At 51.0% G+C, this 27,500-nt stretch overlaps 1 protein-coding gene across 1 annotated transcript in view; it reads right to left on the reverse strand.

Annotated features, from left to right (window-relative positions):
- The window catches only part of LOC147086787 (plexin A3-like), a 220,182-nt gene that overhangs the window by 2,309 nt on the left and 190,373 nt on the right, over positions 1-27,500 (reverse strand). Inside the window, exons 10-14 of the mRNA XM_085978971.1 lie at positions 27,406-27,500; positions 24,194-24,384; positions 16,860-17,011; positions 9,593-9,713; positions 1,140-1,276 (exon numbers count right to left, since the gene is read on the reverse strand). The exon at positions 27,406-27,500 is cut by the window's right edge and continues 2 nt beyond it. Of these exons, the coding sequence (XP_085835097.1) occupies positions 1,140-1,276; positions 9,593-9,713; positions 16,860-17,011; positions 24,194-24,384; positions 27,406-27,500 (696 nt within the window). The remainder of the gene's footprint in view (positions 1-1,139; positions 1,277-9,592; positions 9,714-16,859; positions 17,012-24,193; positions 24,385-27,405) is intronic.

The raw sequence follows: 27,500 nt of genomic DNA on the forward strand, positions 1-27,500 counted from the left end.
TCTTAGAGCAGAGAAGGTTAAGGGGAGATTGACCAGAATGGTACCAGGGATGAGGGACTTCAGTGATGTGGAGAGACTGGAGAAGCTGGGGTTGTTCTCCTTGGAGCAGAGAAGGTTAAGGGGAGATTGACCAGAATGGTACCAGGGATGAGGGACTTCAGTGATGTGGAGAGACAGGAGAAGCTGGGGTTGTTCTTCTTAGAGCAGAGAAGGTTAAGGGGAGATTGACCAGAATGGTACCAGGGACGAGGGACTTCAGTGATGTGGAGAGACTGGAGAAGCTGGGGTTGTTCTCCTTAGAGCAGAGAAGGTTAAGGGGAGATTGACCAGAATGGTACCAGGGATGAGGGACTTCAGTGATGTGGAGAGACTGGAGAAGCTGGGATTGTTCTCCTTAGAGCAGAGAAGGTTAAGGGGAAATTGTCTAGAATGCTACCAGGGATGAGGGACTTCAGTGATGTGGAGAGACTGGAGAAGCTGGGGTTGTTCTCCTTAGAGCAGAGAAGGTTAAGGGGAGATTGACCAGAATGGTACCAGGGATGAGGGACTTCAGTGATGTGGAGAGACTGGAGAAGCTGGCGTTGTTCTCCTTAGAGCAGAGAAGGTTAAGGGGAGATTGATCAGAATGGTACCGGGGATGAGGGACTTCAGTGATGTGGAGAGACTGGAGAAGCTGGGGTTGTTCTCCTTAGAGCAGAGAAGGTTAAGGGGAGATTTAATAGAGGTGTTCAAAATCATGAAGGGTTTTGATGGAGTAAATAAGGAGAAACTGTTTCCAGTGTCAGGAGGGTCGGTGACCAGAGGACACAGATTGAAGATAATCGGTAAAAGAACCAGAAGGGAGATGAGGAGAATGTTTTTTACGCAGCGAGTTGTTGTGATCTGGAATGCGCTGCCTGAAAGGGCAGTGGGAGCAGATTCAATAGTAACTTTCAAAAGGTGGAATTGGAGAAATACTTGAAGGGGAAAAATGTGCCGGGCTGTGGGGAAAGAGCAGGGGGGAGTGGGACTAATTGGAGAGCTCGTTCAAAGAGCCGGCACAGGCACGATGGGCCGAATGGCCTCCTCCTGTGCTGTGTGATTCTATGAATCGGTTTGAAGATGTGTAAAGGGATCTCAGTCTGTTAACTGACATGTACCTGATGAACTGACACTCCCCTCCTCCCACGGACGCATTGACAGAACTCCCAGCATCCAGGTTTCTTCCGAAGATGGTCAGCCGCGTCCCGCCTGAGGCTGGGCCTCTCGCAGGGCGGACCTTGCTGAAGCTCGGGGTCTAGAATACAGGAGAATAAGATGTTACAGTACTGGTGGGTAGAGGTCTGCCACTGTATAACACGGGTACAGTACTGGTGGGTACAGGTCTGTCACAGTATAACACTGGGGTACAGTACTGGTGGGTACAGGTCTGTCACTGTATAACATTGGGGTACAGTACTGGTGGGTACAGCTCTGTCACTGTATAACACTGGGGTACAGTACTGGTGGGTACAGGTCTGTCACTGTATAACACTGGGGTACAGTACTGGTGGGTACAGGTCTGTCACTAACACTGGGGTACAGTACTGGTGGGTACAGGTCTGTCACTGTATAACACTGGGGTACAGTACTGGTGGGTACAGCTCTGTCACTGTATAACACTGGGGTACAGTACTGGTGGGTACAGGTCTGTCACTGTATAACACTGGGGTACAGTACTGGTGGGTACAGGTCTGTCACTGTATAACACTGGGGTACAGTACTGGTGGGTACAGGTCTGTCACTAACACTGGGGTACAGTACTGGTGGGTACAGGTCTGTCACTGTATAACACTGGGGTGCAGTACTGGTGGGTACAGGTCTGTCACTGTATAACACTGGGGTACAGTACTGGTGGGTACAGGTCTGTCACTGTATAACACGGGTACAATACTGGTGGGTACAGGTCTGTCAGTGTATAACACTGGGGTACAATACTGGTGGGTACAGGTCTGTCACTGTATAACATTGGGGTACAGTACTGGTGGGTACAGCTCTGTCACTGTATAACACTGGGGTACAGTACTGGTGGGTACAGGTCTGTCACTGTATAACACTGGGGTACAGTACTGGTGGGTACAGGTCTGTCACTAACACTGGGGTACAGTACTGGTGGGTACAGGTCTGTCACTGTATAACACTGGGGTGCAGTACTGGTGGGTACAGGTCTGTCACTGTATAACACTGGGGTACAGTACTGGTGGGTACAGGTCTGTCACTGTATAACACTGGGGTACAGTACTGGTGTGTACAGGTCTGTCACTGTATAACACTGGGGTACAGTACTGGTGGGTACGGGTTTGTCACTGTATAACACTGGGGTACAGTACTGGTGGGTACAGGTCTGTCACTGTATAACACTGGGGTACAGTACTGGTGGGTACAGGTCTGTCACTGTATAACACTGGGGTACAGTACTGGTGGGTACAGGACTGTCGCTGTATAACACTGGGGCACATTACTGGTGGGTACAGGTCTGTCACTGTATTACACTGGGGTGCAGTTCTGGTGGGTACAGGTCTGTCACTGTATAACACTGGGGTACAGTACTGGTGGGTGCAGGTCTGTCACTGTATAACACTGGGGTACAGTACTGGTGGGTACAGGTCTGTCACTAACACTGGGGTACAGTACTGGTGGGTACAGGTCTGTCACTGTATAACACTGGGGTACAGAACTGGTGGGTACAGGTCTGTCACTAACACTGCGGTACAGTACTGGTGGGTACAGGTCTGTCACTGTATAACACTGGGGTACAGTACTGGTGGGTACAGGTCTGTCACTGTATAACACTGGGGTACAGTACTAGTGGGTACAGGTCTGTCACTGTATAACACTGGGGTACAGTACTGGTGGGTACAGGTCTGTCACTGTATAACACTGGGGTACAGTACTGGTGGGTACTGGTCTGTCACTGTATAACACTGGGGTACAGTACTGGTGGGTACAGGTCTGTCACTGTATAACACGGGTACAGTACTGGTGGGGACAGGTCTGTCACTGTATAACACTGGGGTACAGTACTGGTGGGTACAGGTCTGTCACTGTATAACACGTGTACAGTACTGGTGGGTACAGGTCTGTCACTGTATAACACTGGAGTACAGTACTGGTGGGTACAGGTCTGTCACTGTATAACACGGGTACAGTACTGGTGGATACAGGTCTGTCACTGTATAACACTGGGGTACAGTACTGGTGGGTACAGGTCTGTTACTGTATAACACTGGGGCACAGTACTGGTGGGTACAGGTCTGTCACTGTATAACACTGGGGTACAGTACTGGTGGGTACAGGTCTGTCACTGTATAACACTGGGGTACTGTACTGGTGCGCACAGGTCTGTCACTGTGTAACACTGGGGTACAGTACTGGTGGGTACAGGTCTGTCACTGTATAACACTGGTGTACAGCACTGGTGGGTACAGGTCTGTCACTGTATAACACTGGGGCACAGTACCGGTGGGTACAAGTCTGTCACTGTATAACACTGGGGTACAGTATTGGTGGGTACAGGTCTGTCACTGTATAACACTGGGGTACAGTACTGGTGGGTACAGGTCTGTCACTGTATAGCACTGGGGTACAGTACTGGTGGGTACAGGTCTGTCACTGTATAACACTGGAGTACAGTGCTGGTGGGTACAGGTCTGTCACTGTATAACACTGGGGTACAGTACTGGTGGGTACAGGTCTGTCACTGTATATAACACTGGTACAGTACTGGTGGGTGCAGGTCTGTCACTGTATAACACTGGGGTACAGTACTGGTGGGTACAGGTCTGTCACTGTATAACACTGGGGTACAGTACTGGTGGGTACAGGTCTGTCACTGTATAACACTGGGGTACAGTACTGGTGGGTACAGGTCTGTCACTGTATAACACTGGGGTACAGTACTGGTGGGTACAGGTCTGTCACTGTATAACACAGGGGTACAGTGCTGGTGGGTACAGGTCTGTCACTGTATAACACTGGGGTACAGTACTGGTGGGTACAGGTCTGTCTCTGTATAACACTGGGGTACAGTACTGGTGGGTACAGGTCTGTCACTGTATAACACTGGGGCACAGTACCGGTGGGTACAAGTCTGTCACTGTATAACACTGGGGTACAGTATTGGTGGGTACAGGTCTGTCACTGTATAACACTGGGGTACAGTACTGGTGGGTACAGGTCTGTCACTGTATAACACTGGGGTACAGTACTGGTGGGTGCAGGTCTGTCACTGTATAACACTGGGGTACAGTACTGGTGGGTACAGGTCTATCACTGTATAACACTGGGGTACAGTACTGGTGGGTACAGGTCTGTCACTGTATAGCACTGGGGTACAGTACTGGTGGGTACAGGTCTGTCACTGTATAACACTGGAGTACAGTGCTGGTGGGTACAGGTCTGTCACTGTATAACTCTGGGGTACAGTACTGGTGGGTACAGGTCTGTCACTGTATAACACTGGGGTACAGTACTGGTGGGTACAGGTCTGTCACTGTATATAACACTGGTACAGTACTGGTGGGTGCAGGTCTGTCACTGTATAACACTGGGGTACAGTACTGGTGGGTACAGGTCTGTCACTGTATAACACTGGGGTACAGTACTGGTGGGTACAGGTCTGTCTCTGTATAACACTGGGGTACAGCTCTGGTGGGTACAGGTCTGTCACTGTATAACACTGGGGTACAGTGCTGGTGGGTACATGTCTGTCACTGTATAACACTGGGGTACAGTACTGGTGTGTACAGGTCTGTCACTGTATAACACTGGGGTACAGTACTGGTGGGTACAGGTCTGTCACTGTATATAACACTGGTACAGTACTGGTGGGTGCAGGTCTGTCACTGTATAACACTGGGGTACAGGTCTGTCAGTGTATAACACTGGGGTACAGTACTGGTGGGTACAGGTCTGTCGCTGTATAACACTGGGGCACAGTACTGGTGGGTACAGGTCTGTCACTGTATTACACTGGGGTGCAGTTCTGGTGGGTACAGGTCTGTCACTGTATAACACTGGGGTACAGTACTGGTGGGTACAGGTCTGTCACTGTGTAACACTGGGGTACAGTACTGGTGGGTACAGGTCTGTCACTAACACTGGGGTACAGTACTGATGGGTACAGGTCTGTCACAGTATAACACGGGTACAGTACTAGTGGGTACAGGTCTGTCACTGTATAACACTGGGGTACAGTACTGGTGGGTACAGGTCTGTCACTGTATAACACTGGGGTACAGTACTGGTGGGGACAGGTCTGTCACTGTATAACACTGGGGTACAGTACTGGTGGGTACAGGTCTGTCACTGTATAACACTGGGGTACAGTACTGGTGGGTACAGGTCTGTCAGTGTATAACACTGGGGTACAGTACAGGTGGGTACTGGTCTGTCACTGTATAACACTGGGGTACAGTACTGGTGGGTACAGGTCTGTCACTGTATAACACTGGGGTACAGTGCTGGTGGGTACAGGCCTGTCACTGTATAACACTGGGGTACAGTACTGGTGGGTACAGGTCTGTCGGTGTATAACACTGGGGTACAGTACTGGTGGGGACAGGTCTGTCACTGTATAACACTGGGGTACAGTACTGGTGGGTACAGGACTGTCACTGTATAACACTGGGGTCCAGTACTGGTGGGTACAGGTCTGTCACTGTATAACACGTGTACAGTACTGGTGGGTACAGGTCTGTCACTGTATAACACTGGAGTACAGTACTGGTGTGTACAGGTCTGTCACTGTATAACACGGGTACAGTACTGGTGGGTACAGGTCTGTCACTGTATAACACTGGTGTCCAGCACTGGTGGGTACAGGTCTGTCACTGTATAACACTGCAGTACAGTCCTGGTGGGTACAGGTCTGTCACTGTAAAACACTGGGGTACAGTACTGGTGGGTACAGGTCTGTCACTGTATAACACTGGGGTACAGTACTGGTGGGTACAGGTCTGTCTCTGTATAACACTGGGGTACAGTACTGGTGGGTACAGGTCTGTCTCTGTATAACACTGGGGTACAGTACTGGTGGGTACAGGTCTGTCTCTGTATAACACTGGGGTACAGCACTGGTGGGTGCAGGTCTGTCACTGTATAACACTGGTACAGTACTGCTGGGTGCAGGTCTGTCACTGTATAACACTGGGGTACAGTACTGGTGGGTACAGGTCTGTCACTGTATAACACTGGGGTACAGTACTGGTGGGTACAGGTCTGTCTCTGTATAACACTGGGGTACAGTACTGGTGGGTACAGGTCTGTCACTGTATAACACTGGGGCACAGTACTGGTGGGTACAGGTCTGTCACTGTATAACACTGGGGTACAGTACTGGTAGGTACAGGTCTGTCACTGTAAAGCACTGGGGTACAGTACTGGTGGGTACAGGTCTGTCACTGTATAACACTGGGGTACAGTACTGGTGGGTACAGGTCTGTCACTGTATAACACTGGGGTACAGTACTGGTGGGTACAGGTCTGTCGCTGTATACACTGGGGTACAGTACTGGTGGGTACAGGTCTGTCGCTGTATAACACTGGGGTACAGTAGTAGTGGGTACAGGTCTGTCACTGTATAACACTGGGGTACAGTACTGGTGGGTACAGGCCTGTCCCTGTATAACACTGGGGTACAGTACTGCTGGGTACAGGTCTGTCACTGTATAACACTGGGGTACAGTACTGGTGGGTACAGGTCTGTCACTGTCTAACACTGGGGTACAGTACTGGTGGGTACAGGTCTGTCACTGTATAACACTGGGGCACAGTACTGGTGGGTACAGGTCTGTCGCTGTATAACACTGGGGTACAGTACTGGTGGGTACAGGTCTGTCACTGTATAACACTGTGGTACAGTACTGGTGGGTACAGGTCTGTCACTGTATAACACTGGGGTACAGTACTGGTGGGTACAGGTCTGTCACTGTATAACACTGGGGTACAGTACTGGTGGGTACAGGTCTGTCACTGTATAACACTGGAGGACAGTACTGGTGGGTACAGGTCTGTCTCTGTATAACACTGGGGTACAGTACTGGTGGGTACAGGTCTGTCACTGTATAACACTGGGGTACAGTACTGGTGGGTACAGGTCTGTCACTGTACAACACTGGGGTACAGTACTGGTGGGGACAGGTCTGTCACTGTATAACACTGGGGTACAGTACTGGTCGGCACAGGTCTGTCACTGTATAACACTGGGGTACAGTACTGGTGGGTACAGGTCTGTCTCTGTATAACACTGGGGTACAGTACTGGTCGGCACAGGTCTGTCACTGTATAACACTGGGGTACAGTACTGGTGTGTACAGGTCTGTCACTGTATAACACTGGGGTACAGTACTGGTGGGTACAGGTCTGTCACTGTATATAACACTGGTACAGTACTGGTGGGTGCAGGTCTGTCACTGTATAACACTGGGGTACAGTACTGGTGGGTACAGGTCTGTCAGTGTATAACACTGGGGTACAGTACTGGTGGGTACAGGTCTGTCGCTGTATAACACTGGGGCACAGTACTGGTGGGTACAGGTCTGTCACTGTATTACACTGGGGTGCAGTTCTGGTGGGTACAGGTCTGTCACTGTATAACACTGGGGTACAGTACTGGTGGGTACAGGTCTGTCACTGTGTAACACTGGGGTACAGTACTGGTGGGTACAGGTCTGTCACTAACACTGGGGTACAGTACTGATGGGTACAGGTCTGTCACAGTATAACACGGGTACAGTACTAGTGGGTACAGGTCTGTCACTGTATAACACTGGGGTACAGTACTGGTGGGTACAGGTCTGTCACTGTATAACACTGGGGTACAGTACTGGTGGGTACAGGTCTGTCACTATATAACACTGGGGTACAGTACTGTTGGGGACAGGTCTGTCACTGTATAACACTGGGGTACAGTACTGGTGGGTACAGGTCTGTCACTGTATAACACTGCGGTACAGTACTGGTGGGTACAGGTCTGTCACTGTATAACACTGGGGTACAGTACTGGTGGGTACAGGTCTGTCACTGTATAACACTGGGGTACAGTACTGGTGGGTACAGGTCTGTCACTGTATAACACTGGGGTACAGTACTGGTGGGTACAGGTCTGTCGCTGTATAACACTGGTGTACAGCACTGGTGGGTACTGGTCTGTCACTATAACACTGGGGTACAGTACTGGTGGGTACAGGTCTGTCGCTGTATAACACTGGGGTACAGTACTGGTGGGTACAGGTCTGTCACTGTATAACACTGGGGTACAGTACTGGTGGGTACAGGTCTGTCGCTGTATAACACTGGGGTACAGTACTGGTGGGTACAGGTCTGTCACTGTATAACACTGGGGTACAGTACTGGTGGGTACCGGTCTGTCACTGTATAACACTGGTACAGTACTGCTGGGTACAGGTCTGTCACTGTATAACACTGGGGTACAGTACTGGTGGGTACAGGCCTGTCACTGTATAACACTGGGGTACAGTACTGGTGGGTACAGGTCTGTTACTGTATAACACTGGGGTACAGTACTGGTGGGTACAGGTCTGTCACTGTATAACACTGGGGTACAGTACTGGTGGGTACAGGTCTGTCACTGTATAACACTGGGGTACTGTACTGGTGGGTACAGGTCTGTCACTGTATAACACGGGTACAGCACTGGTGGGTACACGTCTGTCACTGTGTAACACTGGGGTACAGTACTGGTGGGTACAGGTCTGTCACTGTATAACGCTGGGGTACAGTACTGGTGGGTACAGGTCTGTCACTGTATAACACTGGGGTACAGTACTGGTGGGTACAGGTCTGTCACTGTATAACACTGGGGTACAGTACTGGTGGGTACAGGTCTGTCACTGTATAACACTGGGGTACAGTACTGGTGGGTACAGGTCTGTCACTGTATAACACTGGGGTACAGTACTGGTGGGTACAGGTCTGTCACTGTATAACACTGGGGTACAGTACTGGTGGGTACAGGTCTGTCGCTGTATAACACTGGGGTACAGTAATGGTGGGTACAGGTCTGTTACTGTATAACACTGGGGTACAGTACTGGTGGGTACAGGTCTGTCACTGTATAACACTGGGGTACAGTACTGGTGGGTACAGGTCTGTCACTGCATAACACTGGGGGAGAGAGAGGGAGCGAGGGAGAGAGGGAGTGAGAGAGGGGGAGAGAAGCGGAGGGAGAGCGGGAGAGAGAGGGGGGCACAGAGACGGGGAGAGAGAAGGAGAGAGAGAGGGGGAGCTTGAGGGGGGGAGAGAGAGAGGGGGGAGAGAGAGGGGAGAGGGAGAGAGAGGGGGTGAGAGAGAGGGGGAGAGAGAGAGGGAGGGGGAGTGAGGAAGAGAGAGCGGGAGATGGGGAGAGAGAGCGGGAGATGGGGAGAGAGAGCGGGAGATGGGGAGAGAGAGGGGGAGAGAGGGGGTGAGAGAGAGCGAGAGAGAGGGGGAGAGAGAGGTGGTGAGAGAGCGCTGGGGGAGAGGGGGGTGAGAGAGAGAGAAGGGGAGAGAGGGGGAGGGGAGTTAAGCGGAAACACTAAGAGACGAGGCTGAGGGTTTGGGGAGGTATACGCACCACAAAGGTATAGATCTGCTGTGACTTGGTCCTGTAATTGGGACTGCAGTCCCCCACACACAGCTCCACAGGCCCTGGGGTGGGGTGTGAGGAGAAAGCGTCATCCATCTCGCACACAATGCTGTGTTGAGAGAGAGAGAGAGAGAGTGCTCAGAACCGGCCGGACTGTAGAACTGTCACTGCCCACACAGACACCGGGCACTGCCCACACAGTCACCAGGCACTGACCATACAGACACCGGGCACTGCCCACACAGTCACCAGGCACTGACCATACAGACACCAGGCACTGCCCATACAGACACCGGGCACTGCCCATACAGACACCAGGCACTGCCCATACAGACACCGGGTACTGCCCATACAGACACCGCCCATACAGACACCGGCCAGATACAGGGGTACAGTACCCCCCTACCCTGAATAAACTATGACTGTGTCCCTTACTTCACAGGCTGGGTATTCTGCGGTGAGTGTCTCACCTCCTGACTCCCCAAAGCCTTTCCACCATCTACAAGGCACAAGTCAGGAGTGTGATGGAATACTCTCCACTTGCCTGGATGAGTGCAGCTCCAACAACACTCAAGAATCTCGACACCATCCAGGACAAAGCAGCCCGCTTGATCGGCACCCCATCCACCACCTTAAACATTCACTCCCTCCACCACCGGCGCACCGTGGCTGCAGTGTGGACCATCTACAAGATGCACTGCAGCAACTCGCCAAGGCTTCTTCGGCAGCACCTCCCAAACCCGCGACCTCTTCCACCTAGAGGGACAAGGGCAGTGACTCTTACTCTGAATATACAGGGACCGTGTACAGTGACCCTTACTCTGAATAAACAGGGTCCCTGTACAGTGACCCTTACTCTGAATACGCAGGGACCCTGTACAGTGACCCTTACCCTGAATACACAGGGACCCTGTACAGTGAACCTTACCCTGAATATACAGGGACCCTGTACAGTGACCCTTACCCTGAATACACAGGGACCCTGTACAGTGACCCTTACCCTGAATAAATAGGGACCCTGTACAGTGACCCTTACCCTGAATAAACAGGGTCCGTGTGCAGTGACCCTTACCCTGAATAAACAGGGACCGTGTACAGTGACCCTTACCCTGAATAAACAGGGACCGTGTACAGTGACCCTTACCCTGAATAAACAGGGACCGTGTACAGTGACCCTTACCCTGAATAAACAGGGACGGTGTACAGTGACCCTTACCCTGAATAAACAGGGACCCTGTACAGTGACCCTTACCCTGAATAAACAGGGACCGTGTACAGTGACCCTTACCCTTAATACACAGGGACCCTGTACAGAGACCCTTGCCCTGAATAAACAGGGACCGTTTACGGTGACCCTTACCCTGAATAAACAGGGACCGTGTACAGTGACCCTTACCCTGAATAAACAGGGACCGTGTACAGTGACCCTTACCCTGAATAAACAGGGTCTGTGTACAGTGACCCTTACCCTGAATAAACAGGGACCGTGTACAGTGACCCTTACCCTGAATACACAGGGACCTGTACAGTGACCCTTACCCTGAATACACAGGGACCGTGTACAGTGACCCTTACCCTGAATAAACAGGTACCCTGTACAGTGACCCTTACCCTGAATAAACTGGGACCGTGTACAGTGACCCTTACCCTGAATAAACAGGGACCGTGTACCGTGACCCTTACCCTGAATAAACAGGGACCGTATACAGTGACCCTTACCCTGAATAAACAGGGTCCGTGTACCGTGGCCCTTACCCTGAATAAACAGGGTCCCTGTACAGTGACCCTTACCCTGAATAAACAGGGACCGTGTACAGTGACCCTTACCCTGAATAAACATGGTCCGTGTACCTTGACCCTTACCCTGAATAAACAGGGACTGTGTACAGTGACCCTTACCCTGAATAAACAGGGTCCGTGTACAGTGACACTTACCCTGAATAAACAGGGACCGTGTACAGTGACCCTTACCCTGAATAAACAGGGACCATGTACAGTGACCCTTACCCTGAATAAACAGGGACCGTGTACAGTGACCCTTACCCTGAATAAACAGGGACCCTGTACAGTGACCCTTACTCTGAATAAACAGGGACCGTGTACAGTGACCCTTACTCCGAATAAACAGGGACCCTGTATAGTGACCCTTACCCTGAATACACAGGGACCGTGTACATGGATCCTTACCCTGAATAAACAGGGTCTGTGTACAGTGACCCTTACCCTGAATAAACAGGGACCGTGTACAGTGACCCTTACCCTGAATAAACAGGGACCGTGTACAGTGACCCTTACCCTGAATACACAGGGACCCTGTACAGTGACCCTTACCCTGAATAAATAGGGACCCTGTACAGTGACCCTTACCCTGAATAAACAGGGTCCGTGTGCAGTGACCCTTACCCTGAATAAACAGGGACCGTGTACAGTGACCCTTACCCTGAATAAACAGGGACCGTGTACAGTGACCCTTACCCTGAATAAACAGGGACCGTGTACAGTGACCCTTACCCTGAATAAACAGGGACGGTGTACAGTGACCCTTACCCTGAATAAACAGGGACCCTGTACAGTGACCCTTACCCTGAATAAACAGGGACCGTGTACAGTGACCCTTACCCTTAATACACAGGGACCCTGTACAGAGACCCTTGCCCTGAATAAACAGGGACCGTTTACGGTGACCCTTACCCTGAATAAACAGGGACCGTGTACAGTGACCCTTACCCTGAATAAACAGGGACCGTGTACAGTGACCCTTACCCTGAATAAACAGGGTCTGTGTACAGTGACCCTTACCCTGAATAAACAGGGACCGTGTACAGTGACCCTTACCCTGAATACACAGGGACCTGTACAGTGACCCTTACCCTGAATACACAGGGACCGTGTACAGTGACCCTTACCCTGAATAAACAGGTACCCTGTACAGTGACCCTTACCCTGAATAAACTGGGACCGTGTACAGTGACCCTTACCCTGAATAAACAGGGACCGTGTACCGTGACCCTTACCCTGAATAAACAGGGACCGTATACAGTGACCCTTACCCTGAATAAACAGGGTCCGTGTACCGTGGCCCTTACCCTGAATAAACAGGGTCCCTGTACAGTGACCCTTACCCTGAATAAACAGGGACCGTGTACAGTGACCCTTACCCTGAATAAACATGGTCCGTGTACCTTGACCCTTACCCTGAATAAACAGGGACTGTGTACAGTGACCCTTACCCTGAATAAACAGGGTCCGTGTACAGTGACACTTACCCTGAATAAACAGGGACCGTGTACAGTGACCCTTACCCTGAATAAACAGGGACCATGTACAGTGACCCTTACCCTGAATAAACAGGGACCGTGTACAGTGACCCTTACCCTGAATAAACAGGGACCCTGTACAGTGACCCTTACTCTGAATAAACAGGGACCGTGTACAGTGACCCTTACTCCGAATAAACAGGGACCCTGTATAGTGACCCTTACCCTGAATACACAGGGACCGTGTACATGGATCCTTACCCTGAATAAACAGGGTCTGTGTACAGTGACCCTTACCCTGAATAAACAGGGACCGTGTACAGTGACCCTTACCCTGAATAAACAGGGACCGTGTACAGTGACCCTTACCCTGAATACACAGGGACCGTGTACAGTGACCCTTACCCTGAATAAACAGGTACCCTGTACAGTGACTCTTACCCTGAATAAACAGGGACCGTGTACAGTGACCCTTACCCTGAATAAACAGGGACCGTGTACAGTGACTCTTACCCTGAATAAACAGGGACCGTGTACCGTGACCCTTACCCTGAATAAACATGGACCGTGTACAGTGACCCTTACCCTGAATAAACAGGGACCGTGTACAGTGACCCTTATCCTGAATAAACAGGGACCCTGTACAGTGACCCTTACCCTGAATAAACAGGGACCCTGTACAGTGACCCTTACTCTGAATAAACAGGGACCGCGTACAGTGACCCTTACTCTGAATAAACAGGGACCCTGTATAGTGACCCTTACCCTGAATACACAGGGACCGTGTACAGTGACCCTTACCCTGAATAAACAGGGACCCTGTACAGTGACCCTTACCCTGAATAAACAGGGACCCTGTATAGTGACCCTTACCCTGAATAAACAGGGACCCTGTACAGTGACCCTTACCCTGAATACACAGGGACCGTGTACAGTGACCCTTACCCTGAATAAACAGGGACCCTGTACAGTGACCCTTACCCTGAATAAACAGGGACCCTGTATAGTGACCCTTACCCTGAATAAACAGGGACCCTGTACAGTGACCCTTACCCTGAATAAACAGGGACCATGTACAGTGACCCTTACCCTGAATAAACAGGGACCGTGTACAGTGACCCTTACCCTGAATCAACAGGGACCGTGTACAGTGACCCTTACCCTGAATAAAGAGGGACCCTGTACAGTGACCCTTACCCTGAATAAACAGGGTCCGTGTACAGTGACCCTTACCCTGAATAAACAGGGATACTGTACAGTGACCCTTACCCTGAATAAACAGGGACCCTGTACAGTGACCCTTACCCTGAATAAACAGGGACCCTGTACAGTGACCCTTACCCTGAATAAACAGGGACCCTGTACAGTGACCCTTACCCTGAATAAACAGGGACCGTGTACAGTGACCCTTACCCTGAATAAACAGGGACCCTGTACAGAGACCCTTGCCCTGAATAAACAGGGACCGTTTACGGTGACCCTTACCCTGAATAAACAGGGACCGTGTACAGTGACCCTTACCCTGAATAAACAGGGACCGTGTACAGTGACCCTTACCCTGAATAAACAGGGTCTGTGTACAGTGACCCTTACCCTGAATAAACAGTGACCGTGTACAGTGACCCTTACCCTGAATACACAGGGACCTGTACAGTGACCCTTACCCTGAATACACAGGGACCGTGTACAGTGACCCTTACCCTGAATAAACAGGTACCCTGTACAGTGACCCTTACCCTGAATAAACTGGGACCGTGTACAGTGACCCTTACCCTGAATAAACAGGGACCGTGTACCGTGACCCTTACCCTGAATAAACAGGGACCGTGTACAGTGACCCTTACCCTGAATAAACAGGGTCCGTGTACCGTGGCCCTTACCCTGAATAAACAGGGTCCCTGTACAGTGACCCTTACCCTGAATAAACAGGGACCGTGTACAGTGACCCTTACCCTGAGTAAACATGGTCCTTGTACCTTGACCCTTACCCTGAATAAACAGGGACTGTGTACAGTGACCCTTACCCTGAATAAACAGGGTCCGTGTACAGTGACACTTACCCTGAATAAACAGGGACCGTGTACAGTGACCCTTACCCTGAATAAACAGGGACCGTGTACAGTGACCCTTACCCTGAATAAACAGGGACCGTGTACAGTGACCCTTACCCTGAATAAAAAGGGACCCTGTACAGTGACCCTTACTCTGAATAAACAGGGACCGTGTACAGTGACACTTACTCCGAATAAACAGGGACCCTGTATAGTGACCCTTACCCTGAATACACAGGGACCGTGTACATGGATCCTTACCCTGAATAAACAGGGTCTGTGTACAGTGACCCTTACCCTGAATAAACAGGGACCGTGTACAGTGACCCTTACCCTGAATAAACAGGGACCGTGTACAGTGACCCTTACCCTGAATACACAGGGACCGTGTACAGTGACCCTTACCCTGAATAAACAGGTACCCTGTACAGTGACTCTTACCCTGAATAAACAGGGACCGTGTACAGTGACCCTTACCCTGAATAAACAGGGACCGTGTACAGTGACTCTTACCCTGAATAAACAGGGACCGTGTACCGTGACCCTTACCCTGAATAAACATGGACCGTGTACAGTGACCCTTACCCTGAATAAACAGGGACCGTGTACAGTGACCCTTATCCTGAATAAACAGGGACCCTGTACAGTGACCCTTACCCTGAATAAACAGGGACCCTGTACAGTGACCCTTACTCTGAATAAACAGGGACCGCGTACAGTGACCCTTACTCTGAATAAACAGGGACCCTGTATAGTGACCCTTACCCTGAATACACAGGGACCGTGTACAGTGACCCTTACCCTGAATAAACAGGAACCCTGTACAGTGACCCTGACCCTGAATAAACAGGGACCCTGTATAGTGACCCTTACCCTGAATAAACAGGGACCCTGTACAGTGACCCTTACCCTGAATAAACAGGGACCATGTACAGTGACCCTTACCCTGAATAAACAGGGTCCGTGTACAGTGACCCTTACCCTGAATAAACAGGGATACTGTACAGTGACCCTTACCCTGAATAAACAGGGACCCTGTACAGTGACCCTTACCCTGAATAAACAGGGACCCTGTACAGTGACCCTTACCCTGAATAAACAGGGACCCTGTACAGTGACCCTTACCCTGAATACACAGGGACCCTGTACAGTGACCCATACCCTGAATAAACAGGGACCCTATACAGTGAACCTTACCCTGAATAAACAGGGACCCTGTACAGTGACCCTTACCCTGAATAAACAGGGACCGTGTACAGTGACCCTTACCCTGAATAAACAGGGACCGTGTACAGTGACCCTTACCCTGAATAAACAGGGACCGTGTACAGTAACCCTTACCCTAAATAAACAGGGACCGTGTACAGTGACCCTTACCCTGAATACACAGGGACCCTGTACAGTGACCCTTACCCTGAATAAACAGGGACCCGGTTCAGTGACCCTTACCCTGAATAAACAGGGTCCGTGTACAGTGACCCTTACCCTGAATAAACAGGAACCCTGTACAGTGACCCTTACCCTGAATAAACAGGGACCGTGTACAGTTACCCTTACCCTGAATAAACAGGGACCCGGTTCAGTGACCCTTACCCTGAATAAACAGGGTCCGTGTACAGTGACCCTTACCCTGAATAAACAGGGAGCCGGTTCAGTGACCCTTACCCTGAATAAACAGGGTCCGTGTACAGTGACCCTTACCCTGAATAAACAGGGACTGTGTACAGTGACCCTTACCCTGAATAAACAGGACCCCTGGTACTGCTATCACATTAATCTCACTCTCCTGCTCATTCCCCACAGCCCTGCAATTTTCCCCCTTCAAGTATTTCTCCAATTCCCTTTTGAAAGTTACTATTGAATCTGCTCCCACCGCCCTTCAGGCAGCGCGTTCCAGATCGCAACAACTCGCCGCGATAAATGTTATTGTTCCCAATCAGGACTCACCGTTCTGCACTGACATATTCGCTGGATATCGGGCTGCACTTAACCCCAGCAATCCGGACACCATAGGCAATTTCCCGAAAGTGGAGGCCCAGATTATCTCCATGGATAGTCACCCTGGTCCCACCTTCCTTCGGCCCAGTCATTGGGTGGAACTGCAACACAGGACACAACACTCGCAAGGTTTCAAACACTCCCAGGGCAGGTACAGCACGGGTTAGATAGAGAGTAAAGCTCCCTCTACACTGTCCCCATCAAACACTCCCAGGGCAGGTACAGCACAGGGTTAGATACTGAGTAAAGCTCCCTCTACACTGTCGCATCCAGCACTCCCAGGGCAGGTACAGCACGGGTTAGATACAGAGTAAAACTCCCTCTACACTGTCCCCATCAAACACTCCCAGGGCAGTTACAGCACGGGTTAGATACAGAGTAAACCTCCCTCTACACTGTCCCATCAAACACTCCCAGGGCTGGTACAGCACAGGTTAGATACAGGGTAAAGCTCCCTCTACACTGTCCCATCAAACACTCCCAGGGCAGGTACAGCACGGGGTTAGATACAGAGTAAAGCTCCCTCTACCCTGTCCCATCAAACACTCCCAGGGCAGGTACAGCATGGGATTAGATACAGAGTCAAGCTCCCTCTACACTGTCCCATCAAACACTCCCAGGGCAGGTACAGCACGGGGTTAGATACAGAGTAAAGCTCCCTCTACACTGTCCCCATCAAACACTCCCAGGGCAGGTACAGCACGGGTTAGATGCAGTGTAAAGCTCCCTCCACACTGTCCCCATCAAACACTCCCAGGGCAGGTACAGCACGGGTTAGATACAGAGTAAAACTCCCTCTACACTGTCCCCATCAAACACTCCCAGGGCAGGTACAGCACGGGTTAGATACAGAGTAAAGCTCCCTCTACACTGTCCCATCAAACACTCCCAGGGCAGGTACAGCACGGGTTAGATACAGAGTGGAGCTCCCTCTACACTGTCCCATCAAACACTCCCAGGGCAGGGACAGCACGGGTTAGATGCAGAGTAAAGCTCCCTCTACACTGTCCCCATGAAACACTCCCAGGGCAGGTACAGCACGGGTTAGATACAGAGTAAAGCTCCTTCTATACTGTCCCATCAAACACTCCCAGGGCAGGTACAGCACGGGGTTAGATACAGAGTAAAGCTCCCTCTACACTGTCCCATCAAACACTCCCAGGGCAGGTACAGCACGGGTTAGACACAGAGTAAAGCTCCCTCTACACTGTCCCCATCAAACACTCCCAGGGCAGGTACAGCACGGGTTAGATACAGAGTAAAGCTCCCTCTACACTGTCCCCATCAAACACTCCCAGGGCAGGTACAGCACGGGTTAGATACAGAGTAAAGCTCCCTCTACACTGTCCCCTCAAACACTCCCAGGGCAGATACAGCACGGGTTAGATACAGAGTAAAGCTCCCTCTACACTGTCCCATCAAACACTCCCAGGGCAGGTACAGCACGGGTTAGATACAGAGTAAAGCTCCGTCTACACTGTCCCCATCAAACACTCCCAGGGCAGGTACAGCACGGGTTAGATACAGAGTAAAGCTCCCTCTACACTGTCCCATCAAACACTCCCAGGGCAGGTACAGCATGGGTTAGATACAGAGTAAAGCTCCCTCTACACTGTCCCCATCAAACACTCCCAGGGCAGGTACAGCACGGGGTTAGATACAGAGTAAAGCTCCCTCTACACTGTCTCCAATAAACACTCCCAGGGCAGGTACAGCATGGGTTAGATACAGTGTAAAGCTCCCTCTACACTGTCTCCATCAAACACTCCCAGGGCAGGTACAGCACGGGTTAGATACAGAGTAAAGCTCCTTCTACACTGTCCCCATCAAACACTCCCAGGGCAGGTACAGCACGGGTTAGATACAGAGTAAAGCTCCCTCTACACTGTCCCATCAAACACTCCCAGGGCAGGTACAGCACGGGTTAGATACAGAGTAAAGCTCCCTCTACACTGTCCCATCAAACACTCCCAGGGCAGGTACAGCACGGGTTAGATACAGATTAAAGCTCCCTCTACACTGTCCCCATCAAACACTCCCAGGGCAGGTACAGCACGGGTTAGATACAGAGTAAAGCTCGCTCTACACTGTCCGCATCAAACACTCCCAGGGCAGGTACAGCACGGGTTAGATACAGAGTAAAGCTCCCTCTGCACTGTCCCATCAAACACTCCCAGGGCAGGTACAGCACGGGTTAGGTACAGAGTAAAGCTCCCTCTACACTGTCCCATCAAACACTCCCAGGGCAGGTACAGCACGGGTTAGGTACATTTACCTGCTTAGATTCAAAGGATGGCCAGGACAACCTCTTCTAAGTTGAGGTGCTGAAACCCATGTCCCGGAAGTGAATGAGTTACGCGTTTGACAGAACCTGGGTTGTCCCATACAGGCGCGAAAGATCCCTGGCCTGAGCGTAGCTCGCTGACCTCGAGATTTTCCAGAGGGAAGGGACACACACATTAGACTCGGAATCTCCGGTTAGGGAAGAAGGGTCAAACGCCTCTTCCCCTCCCCTCCACTCCCCTTTCAGCATGCCGAAGGGACTGCTCCCTCCGCGGCACCCTGGTCCACTCCTCAATTACCCCCAACCGCCCTTCCCCTTTCGCCCGGCACCTTCCCGTGCAAGCGCAGGAGATGCAAGACCTGCCCTTTTACCTCCTCCCTTCCCCACTGTCCAGGGTCCCCCAAACACCCCTTCCAGGGTGAAACAGCGATTTACTTGTACTTCTTGCAATCTACAGGAAACTCTCGATTTACCAGCACCCAAACAACCGGCAATCTCGGTTAACCGGCAAAATTCAGGAGTAGGTTCAGTGAAGTTTTTCTTCATATTAGTGGCAGTTTCTTGATTCTTGGCTGTGTAATCGGGGGTTCCTGCACTTGTTGCTAAGCAACAGGGACGCTTGCTCTGTGGCTGGGCTTCTTGCACCTGTTGCTAAGCAACAGGGAAGCCTGGATTTGTTGCTGTGTACGGGGCTCTCGTACCTTTTAACTATAACTCTCTGTAATCCAGACTTTTTGATAAACCGGCACCACGCCGGTCCCGTCGACACCGGATAAAGAAGAGTTTCCTGTAGTATACTGTATTCGCTGCTCACGATGCGGTCTCCTCTACACTGGGGAGACCAAACGCAGATTGGACGACCGCTTTGCGGAACACCCTCCGTTCAGTCCGTAAGGGGGACCCCAAGCTTCCGGTCGCCTGTCACTTTAATTCTCCGCTCCACTTCCACTCTGACCTCTCCGTCTTTCGATTGGGCACTTTACCGCCTTCTGAACTCAACATAGTGTTCAACAATTTCAGACAATAACCCCTGCCCCCATTTTTCAGGCTGTTTATGATTCAGCCATCCCCATTTGCAACATTTAATCTGTCCTGTCTCCTACCCTAGCGCAGACTGTTCCTTCAATTCCTTCCTCCCCTCCCTCCTTCCCCGTCTCTGCACTTGCACCTGTTACATCTCTAACCTTCTCTATTTCTGATGAAGGGTCCCAGACCTGAACCGTTGACTCAGTTTCTCTCTCCACGGATGTTGCCCTGACCTGCTGAGTGTTTCCAGCATTTTCGGTTGTTGTTTTCAGGGTTCCCCACCTCCTGTCCAGTGACTTCTGCTTGAAAAGTGCACCTGGACATGAGGGGGCGGTCGGGCCGGGTCTGCGGTCGAATATCCGTCCGTCTGGGCTCACCCTTTGGGGGAGGGACTGAGGGCCGCACCCCCACGAGAGTCAGCGTCTCCGGGAGAGGATAGAAACATAGAAGATAGGAGCAGGAGTAGGCCATTCGGCCCCTCGAACCTGCTCCGCCATTCAATGAGATCATGGCTGATCATCCAAATTCAGTACCCTGTCCCTGCTTTCTCCCCATATCCCTTGATCCCTTTAGCCTCATGAAACATATCCAACTCCTTGTTGAATATGTTTAATGAATTGGCCTCAACTGCCTTGTGTGGTAGAGAATTCCACAGGTTCACCACTCTCTGGGTGAAGAAATTCCTCCTCATCTCTGTCCTAAATGGCTTACCCCTTATCCTTAGACTGTGACCCCTGGTTCTGGACTCCCCGGCCATCGGGAACATCCTTCCTGCATCTAGTCTGTCCAGTCCTGTTAGAATTTTATAAGTTTCAATGAGATCCCCTCTCATTCTTCTAAACTCCAGCGAGTATAAGCCCAATCGACCCAATCTCTCCTCATACGTCATTCCTGCCATCCCAGGTATCAGTCTGGTGAATCTTCGCTGCACTCCCTCCATGGCAAGAACGTCCTTCCTCAGATAAGGCGACCAAAACTGCACACAATACTCAAGGTGTGGTCTCACCAAGGCCCTGTACAACTGCAGCAAGACATCCTTGCTCCTGTGCTCCCTCAGTACCGCCCCTCCGACAGTGCGGTGTTCCCTCAGTACACAGAAACATAGAAGATAGGAGCAGGAGTAGGCCATTCGGCCCCTCGAGCCTGCTCCGCCATTCAATGAGATCATGGCTGATCATCCAAATTCAGTACCCTGTCCCTGCCTTCTCCCCATATCCCTTGATCCCTTTAGCCTCAAGAAATATATCCAACTCCTTCTTGAATATATTTAATGAATTGGCCTCAATGGATTGGACGGCGGGGGGATGGTGTTAGTGAGGGAGATGAGAAATGAGAAATATAATTTCTTGTATATGTCTCAGGAAAGACTGAACAGGCTGGGGCTCTTTTCTCTGGAAAGGGGAAGGCCGAGGGGTGACCCGATAGAGGTCTTGAAGATTATGAATGGGTAGACGTAGAGAAGATGTTGGCCTTTATTGCAAGGGGGATGGAGTATAAAAGTAGGGAAGTCCTGCTACAACTGTACAGGGCGTTGGTGAGACCACACCTGGAGTACTGCGTACAGTTTTGGTCTCCTTATTTAAGGAAGGATATACTTGCATTGGAGGCAGTTCAGAGACGATTCACGAGGTTGATTCCGGAGATGAAGGGGTTGACTTATGAGGAAAGGTTGAGCAGGTTGGGCCTATACTGATTGGAGTTTAGAAGAATGAGAGGTGATCTTATTGAAACATGTAAGATACTGAGGGGGCTCGACAGGGTAGATGCAGAGAGGATGTTTCCCCTCGTGGGGAAATCTAGAACTCGGGGGCACAGTTTTAGAACTGAGATGAGGAGGAATTTCTTCTCTCAGAGGGTCGTAAATCTGTGGAATTCTTTGCCCCGGAGAGCCGTGGAGGCTGGGTCATTAAATACATTTAAGGTGGAGATAGACGGATTTTTACAAGATAAGGGAGTGAAGGGTTATGGGGAGCGGGCGGGGAAGTGGCTTTGAGCCCAAGATCAGCCGTGATCTCATTGAATGGCGGAGCAGGCTCGAGGGGCCAAGTGGTCGACTCCTGCTGCTATTTGTTATGTTCTTATGTTGCAGAGTATTCACAGCACAGAAACAGGCCATTCGGCCCCTCTGCTCCGTGCCGGTGTTCCTGCTCCACACAAGTCTCCTCCCGCCCCTCTTCATCTCACCCCATCACCATATCCTTCCATTCCTTTCTCGCTCATGTGTTTATCCAGCTCCCCCTTAAATGCATCGACGCTATTCGCCTCGACCACTCCCTGTGGTAGCGAGTTCCACATTCTCACCCCTCTCTGGGTGAAGAAGTTTCTCCTGAATTCCCGATTGGATTTATTAGTGACTCTCTTATATTGACGGCCCCTAGTTCTGGTCTCCCCCACAAGTGGAGACATCTTCTCTACGTCTACCCTATCGAAACCCCGTCATAATCTTAAAGACCTCTATTGGCGTCTCCAGTCTCTCCACATAAGTGAAGTCCCTCATCCCTGGAACCATTCTGATCAATCTCCCCTTAACCTTCTCTGCTCTAAGGAGAACAACCCCAGCTTCTCCAGTCTCTCCGCATCACTGAAGTCCCTCATCCCTGGTACCATTCTGGTCAATCTCCCCTTAACCTTCTCTGCTCTAAGGAGAACAACCCCAGCTTCTCCAGTCTCTCCACATCACTGAAGTCCCTCATCCCTGGTACCATTCTGGTCAATCTCCCCTTAACCTTCTCTGCTCTAAAGAGAACAACCCCAGCTTCTCCAGTCTCTCCACATCACTGAAGTCCCTCATCCCTGATACCATTCTGATCAATCTCCCCTTAACCTTCTCTGCTCTAAGGAGAACAACCCCAGCTTCTCCAGTCTCTCCGCATCACTGAAGTCCCTCATCCCTGGTACCATTCTGGTCAATCTCCCCTTAACCTTCTCTGCTCTAAGGAGAACAACCCCAGCTTCTCCAGTCTCTCCACATCACTGAAGTCCCTCATCCCTGGGACCATTCTGGTCAATCTCCACTTAACCTTCTCTGCTCTAAGGAGAACAACCCCAGCTTCTCCAGTCTCTCCACGCCACTGAAGACCCTCATCCCTGGTACCATTCTGGTCAATCTCCCCTTAACCTTCTCTGCTCTAAGGAGAACAACCCCAGCTTCTCCAGTCTCTCCACATCACTGAAGTCCCTCATCCCTGGTACCATTCTGGTCAATCTCCCCTTAACCTTCTCTGCTCTAAGGAGAACAACCCCAGCTTCTCCAGTCTCTCCACATCACTGAAGTCCCTCATCCCTGGTACCATTCCGGCCTTTGCCTCCCGGCTCACAGCCCAGAAACAGGCCATTCTGTCCCCTCTGCTCCGTGCCGGTGTTCCTGCTCCACACGAGCCTCCTCCTGCCCCCTCTTCATCTCACCCCATCACCGTATCCTTCTATTCCTTTCTCCCGCACGTGTTTTTCTGATGGTTGAAGCGCCGATCCCTGTGGAAGACTGCGGCTGCCCCGTCTAAGCCACTCCCCCTTTTTTAACCCCCGAGTCTCCTCTCGTTCCGTTCTGCCCCACGGCTCCTGTTATAAATCTCATCATTCATCAAGAAACTACTCATGAAATAACGCTGGATGGCCAGCTGGTGGCGCTGTCCAAGGAGTATAAATACTCGGGCGTGGGCCCCAGCTTGCCCGGGGACATTTTGTAAGACAAGGAACTAGTGAAGTACAACTAGACCTCCATGTTCTGAAACAAGTTGATTAAAGCCTGGCTTTATACTCAAACGAAGTGCATAGTGAGTTTTATTACGTTAGTTCCCGCCTGCTCCGACCCTGGGCCGAAAGCGGCCCGTTTTCCGTGCTTGTACCGCTCCTGCGCGACCGGACGAGGGGAAGGCCCCAGGGGGGAAGTGGGTGGGCCGTGGCTTGTGGTCAAGGTCGCCGCCCGTTAACAACAACAATAAAAAAATAAAGAAGTGGGGGGGTCGGCCCTTACCTTGGCGACCCGCGGGTGGGTGCAGCGGATTTTGCGGCCGCTCTGGGCCATCCAGTTGAAGTCGGGCGCCGCGCAGTGCTGGCGCAGGCGGCACTTCCGCTCGGGCACGCACCAGCCGCACTCGAACCTGGGCTCGGCCTTCAGGCACAGGCCGCAGCTCTCCCGCTGGACTGAGCAGTTGTACAGGAGGGCTGGCGGGGGGGCAGGGGGGGGAGAAAGGAAGGACAATCCGTCACTCAGAAACTCTGCTGCCCCCCGTCCACCCATCACCCCCCACCCCCTCCCTTTACCATTACACTGTGCAGTCATCAGCGAACATCCCCATTTCTGACCTTATGTTGGGGGGAAGGTCATTGATGAAGCAGCTGAAGATGGTTGGGCCGAGGACACTGCCTTGAGGAACTCCTGCAGCGATGTCCTGGGGCTGTGATGATTGCCCTCCAACCACCACAACCATCTTCCTTTGTGCTAGGTATGACTCCAGCCAGTGGAGCGTTTTCCCCCCCAATTCCCAGTTTTACTAGGGCTCCTTGATGCCAGACTCGGTCAAATGCTGCCTTGATGTCAAGGGCACTCACTCTCGCCTCACCTCTGGAATTCAGCTCCTTTGTCCATGTTTGGACCAAGGCTGTAATGAGGTCGGGAGCCGAGTGGTCCTGATGGAACCCAAACTGGGCATCAGTGAGCAGGTTATTGGCGAGTAAGTGCCGCTTGATAGCACTGTCGATGACACCTTCCATCACTTTGCTGATGATTGAGAATAGACTGATGGGGCGGTAATTGGCCGGGTTGGATTTGTCCTGTTTTTCGTGGACAGGACATACCTGGACAGTTTTCCACATTGTCGGATAGATGCCAGTGTTGTAGCTGCACTGGAACAGCTTGGCTAGAGGCGCGGCTAGTTCTGGAGCACAAGTCTTCAGCACGATAGCTGGGATGTTGTCGGGGCCCAGAGCCTTTGCTGTATCCAGTGCGCTCAGCCGTTTCTTGATATCACGTGGAGTGAATCGAATTGGCTGAAGACTGGCTTCTGTGATGGTGGAGACCTCAGGAGGAGGCCGATATGGCTCATCCACTCGGCACTTCGGGCTGAAGATGGTTACGAATGCTCTGGAATTCCCTCCCTAAACCTCTCCGCCTCTCTCTCTCCTCCTTTAAGACGCTCCTTAAAACCGACCTCTTTGACCAAGCTTTTGGTCGCCTGCCCTAATATCTCCTTATGTGGACCGGTGTCTGATTTTGTTCTATAACACTGTTGTGATGTGCCTTGGGACGGGTCACTACATTAAGCACACTATATAAATACCAATAAATCATAGTACATCAAAGATACATACAAATGCCATAAGAATAATATTAACAAAACAACCAGGCACTTAAACTGATTATTTTATCACCATAAACACAAGTGAACTGATCCCCGACCTGATAGAAACGCAGGTCAGCCCTCTGAGCCGGTGGAGACACATTTGCTTTGAGATCCCCTTCCACCAGTTACAACCCGGGCTCAGCATTTCATTGTCCAATATAATGAGGATAAATGTGAAGTTATCCACTTTGGTGGAAAAAACAGAAAGGCAGAGTATTTCCTAAATGGTGAAAGATTGGGGAATGCAGATGCTCAAAGGGGACCTGGGTGTCCCTGTACATGAGTCACTGAAAGTGAATGTGCAGGTGCAGCAAGCCATTAGGAAGGCAAATGGTATGCTGGCCTTCATTACAAGAGGATTTGAGTACAGGAGTAAAGAAGTCTTACTCCAATTATATAGGGCCCTGGTGAGACCACACCTGGAGTACTGTGTACAATTTTGGTCTCCTTACCTAAGGAAACATCGAAACATAGAAGATAGGAGCAGGAGTAGGCCATTCGGCCCCTCGAGCCTGCTCCGCCATTCAGTGAGATCATGGCTGATCATCCAAACTCAGTACCCTGTCCCTGCCTTCTCCCCATATCCCTTGATCCCTTTAGCCTTAAGAAATATATCCAACTCCTTCTTGAATATATTTAATGAATTGGCCTCAACTGCCTTCTGTGGTAGAGAATTCCACAGGTTCACCACTCTCTGGGTGAAGAAATTCCTCCTCATCTCTGTCCTAAATGGCTTACCCCTTATCCTTAGACTGTGACCCCTGGTTCTGGACTCCCCGACCATCGGGAACATCCTTCCTGCATCTAGTCTGTCTAGTCCTGTTAGAATTTTATAAGTTTCAATGAGATCCCCTCTCATTCTTCTAAACAAGAGGATTTGAGTACAGGAGTAAAGAAGTCTTACTCCAATTATATAGGGCCTTGGTGAGACCACACCTGGAGTACTGTGTACAATTTTGGTCTCCTTACCTAAGGAAGGATATACTTGCCAGAGAGGGAGTGCAACAAAGGTTCACGAGATTGATTCCTGGGATGGTGGGACTGTCGTATGAGAAGAGATCGAGTAAGCTAGGCCTGTATTCTCTTGAATTCAGAAGAATGAGAGGGGATCTCATTGAAGCATACAAAATTATTACAGGGCTTGATAGGGTGGATGCTGGGAGAATGTTTCCCTTGGCTGGGGAGTCTAGAACCAGGGGCCACAGCCTCAGGATAAGGGTAGGCCATTCAGGACTGAGATGAGGAGGAATTTCTTCACACAGAGGGTGGTGAATCTTTGGAATTCTCTACTACCCCAGAGGCTGTGGCGGCTCAGTCATTGGGTATATTCGAAACAGAAGTCGATAGGTTTCTGACTAGTAAGGGCATCAAGGGATATGGCAATAGGGCCGGTGAATGGATCTGAGGCAGAAGATCAGCCATGGTCTCATTGAATGGCGGAGCAGGCTCGAGGGGCCGAATGGCCGACTCCTGCTCCTATTTCTTATGTTCTTATGTTCACCTCCAAGTCACACACCATCCTGACTTGGAAATATATCGGCCGTTCCTTCATCGTCGCTGGGTCAAAATCCTGGAACTCCCTCCCTAACAGCGCTGTGGGAGCACCTTCACCACACGGACTGCAGCGGTTCAAGAAGGCGGCTCACCACCACCTTCTCCAGGGCGATTCGGGATGGGCAATAAATGCTGGGCCTTGCCAGCGACGCCCACATCCCATAAATGATTTTTTTTATAAGCCGCTGAGCGGAATGCACGGGACTGCACGGCCGCGAGGTTCAGCAGGGAACATTGCCAAAAATCACCCGGCTGGTGATCCGATCAACTTGGTTCTTATTGGTTGTACCTTTGATGCTCGCAGGCTTATCGATGATGAACTCGCCGTCCCACACAATGGAGAAATCCACGGCCAGGTCACCAATATTGTCACCGTCATAGGAG

Source organism: Somniosus microcephalus, unplaced genomic scaffold (genome assembly GCF_052327205.1).
Source record: "Somniosus microcephalus isolate GS21.2 unplaced genomic scaffold, FLI_Smic_1.0 unresolved_chr7, whole genome shotgun sequence".
Taxonomy (NCBI): Eukaryota; Metazoa; Chordata; class Chondrichthyes; order Squaliformes; family Somniosidae; genus Somniosus; species Somniosus microcephalus.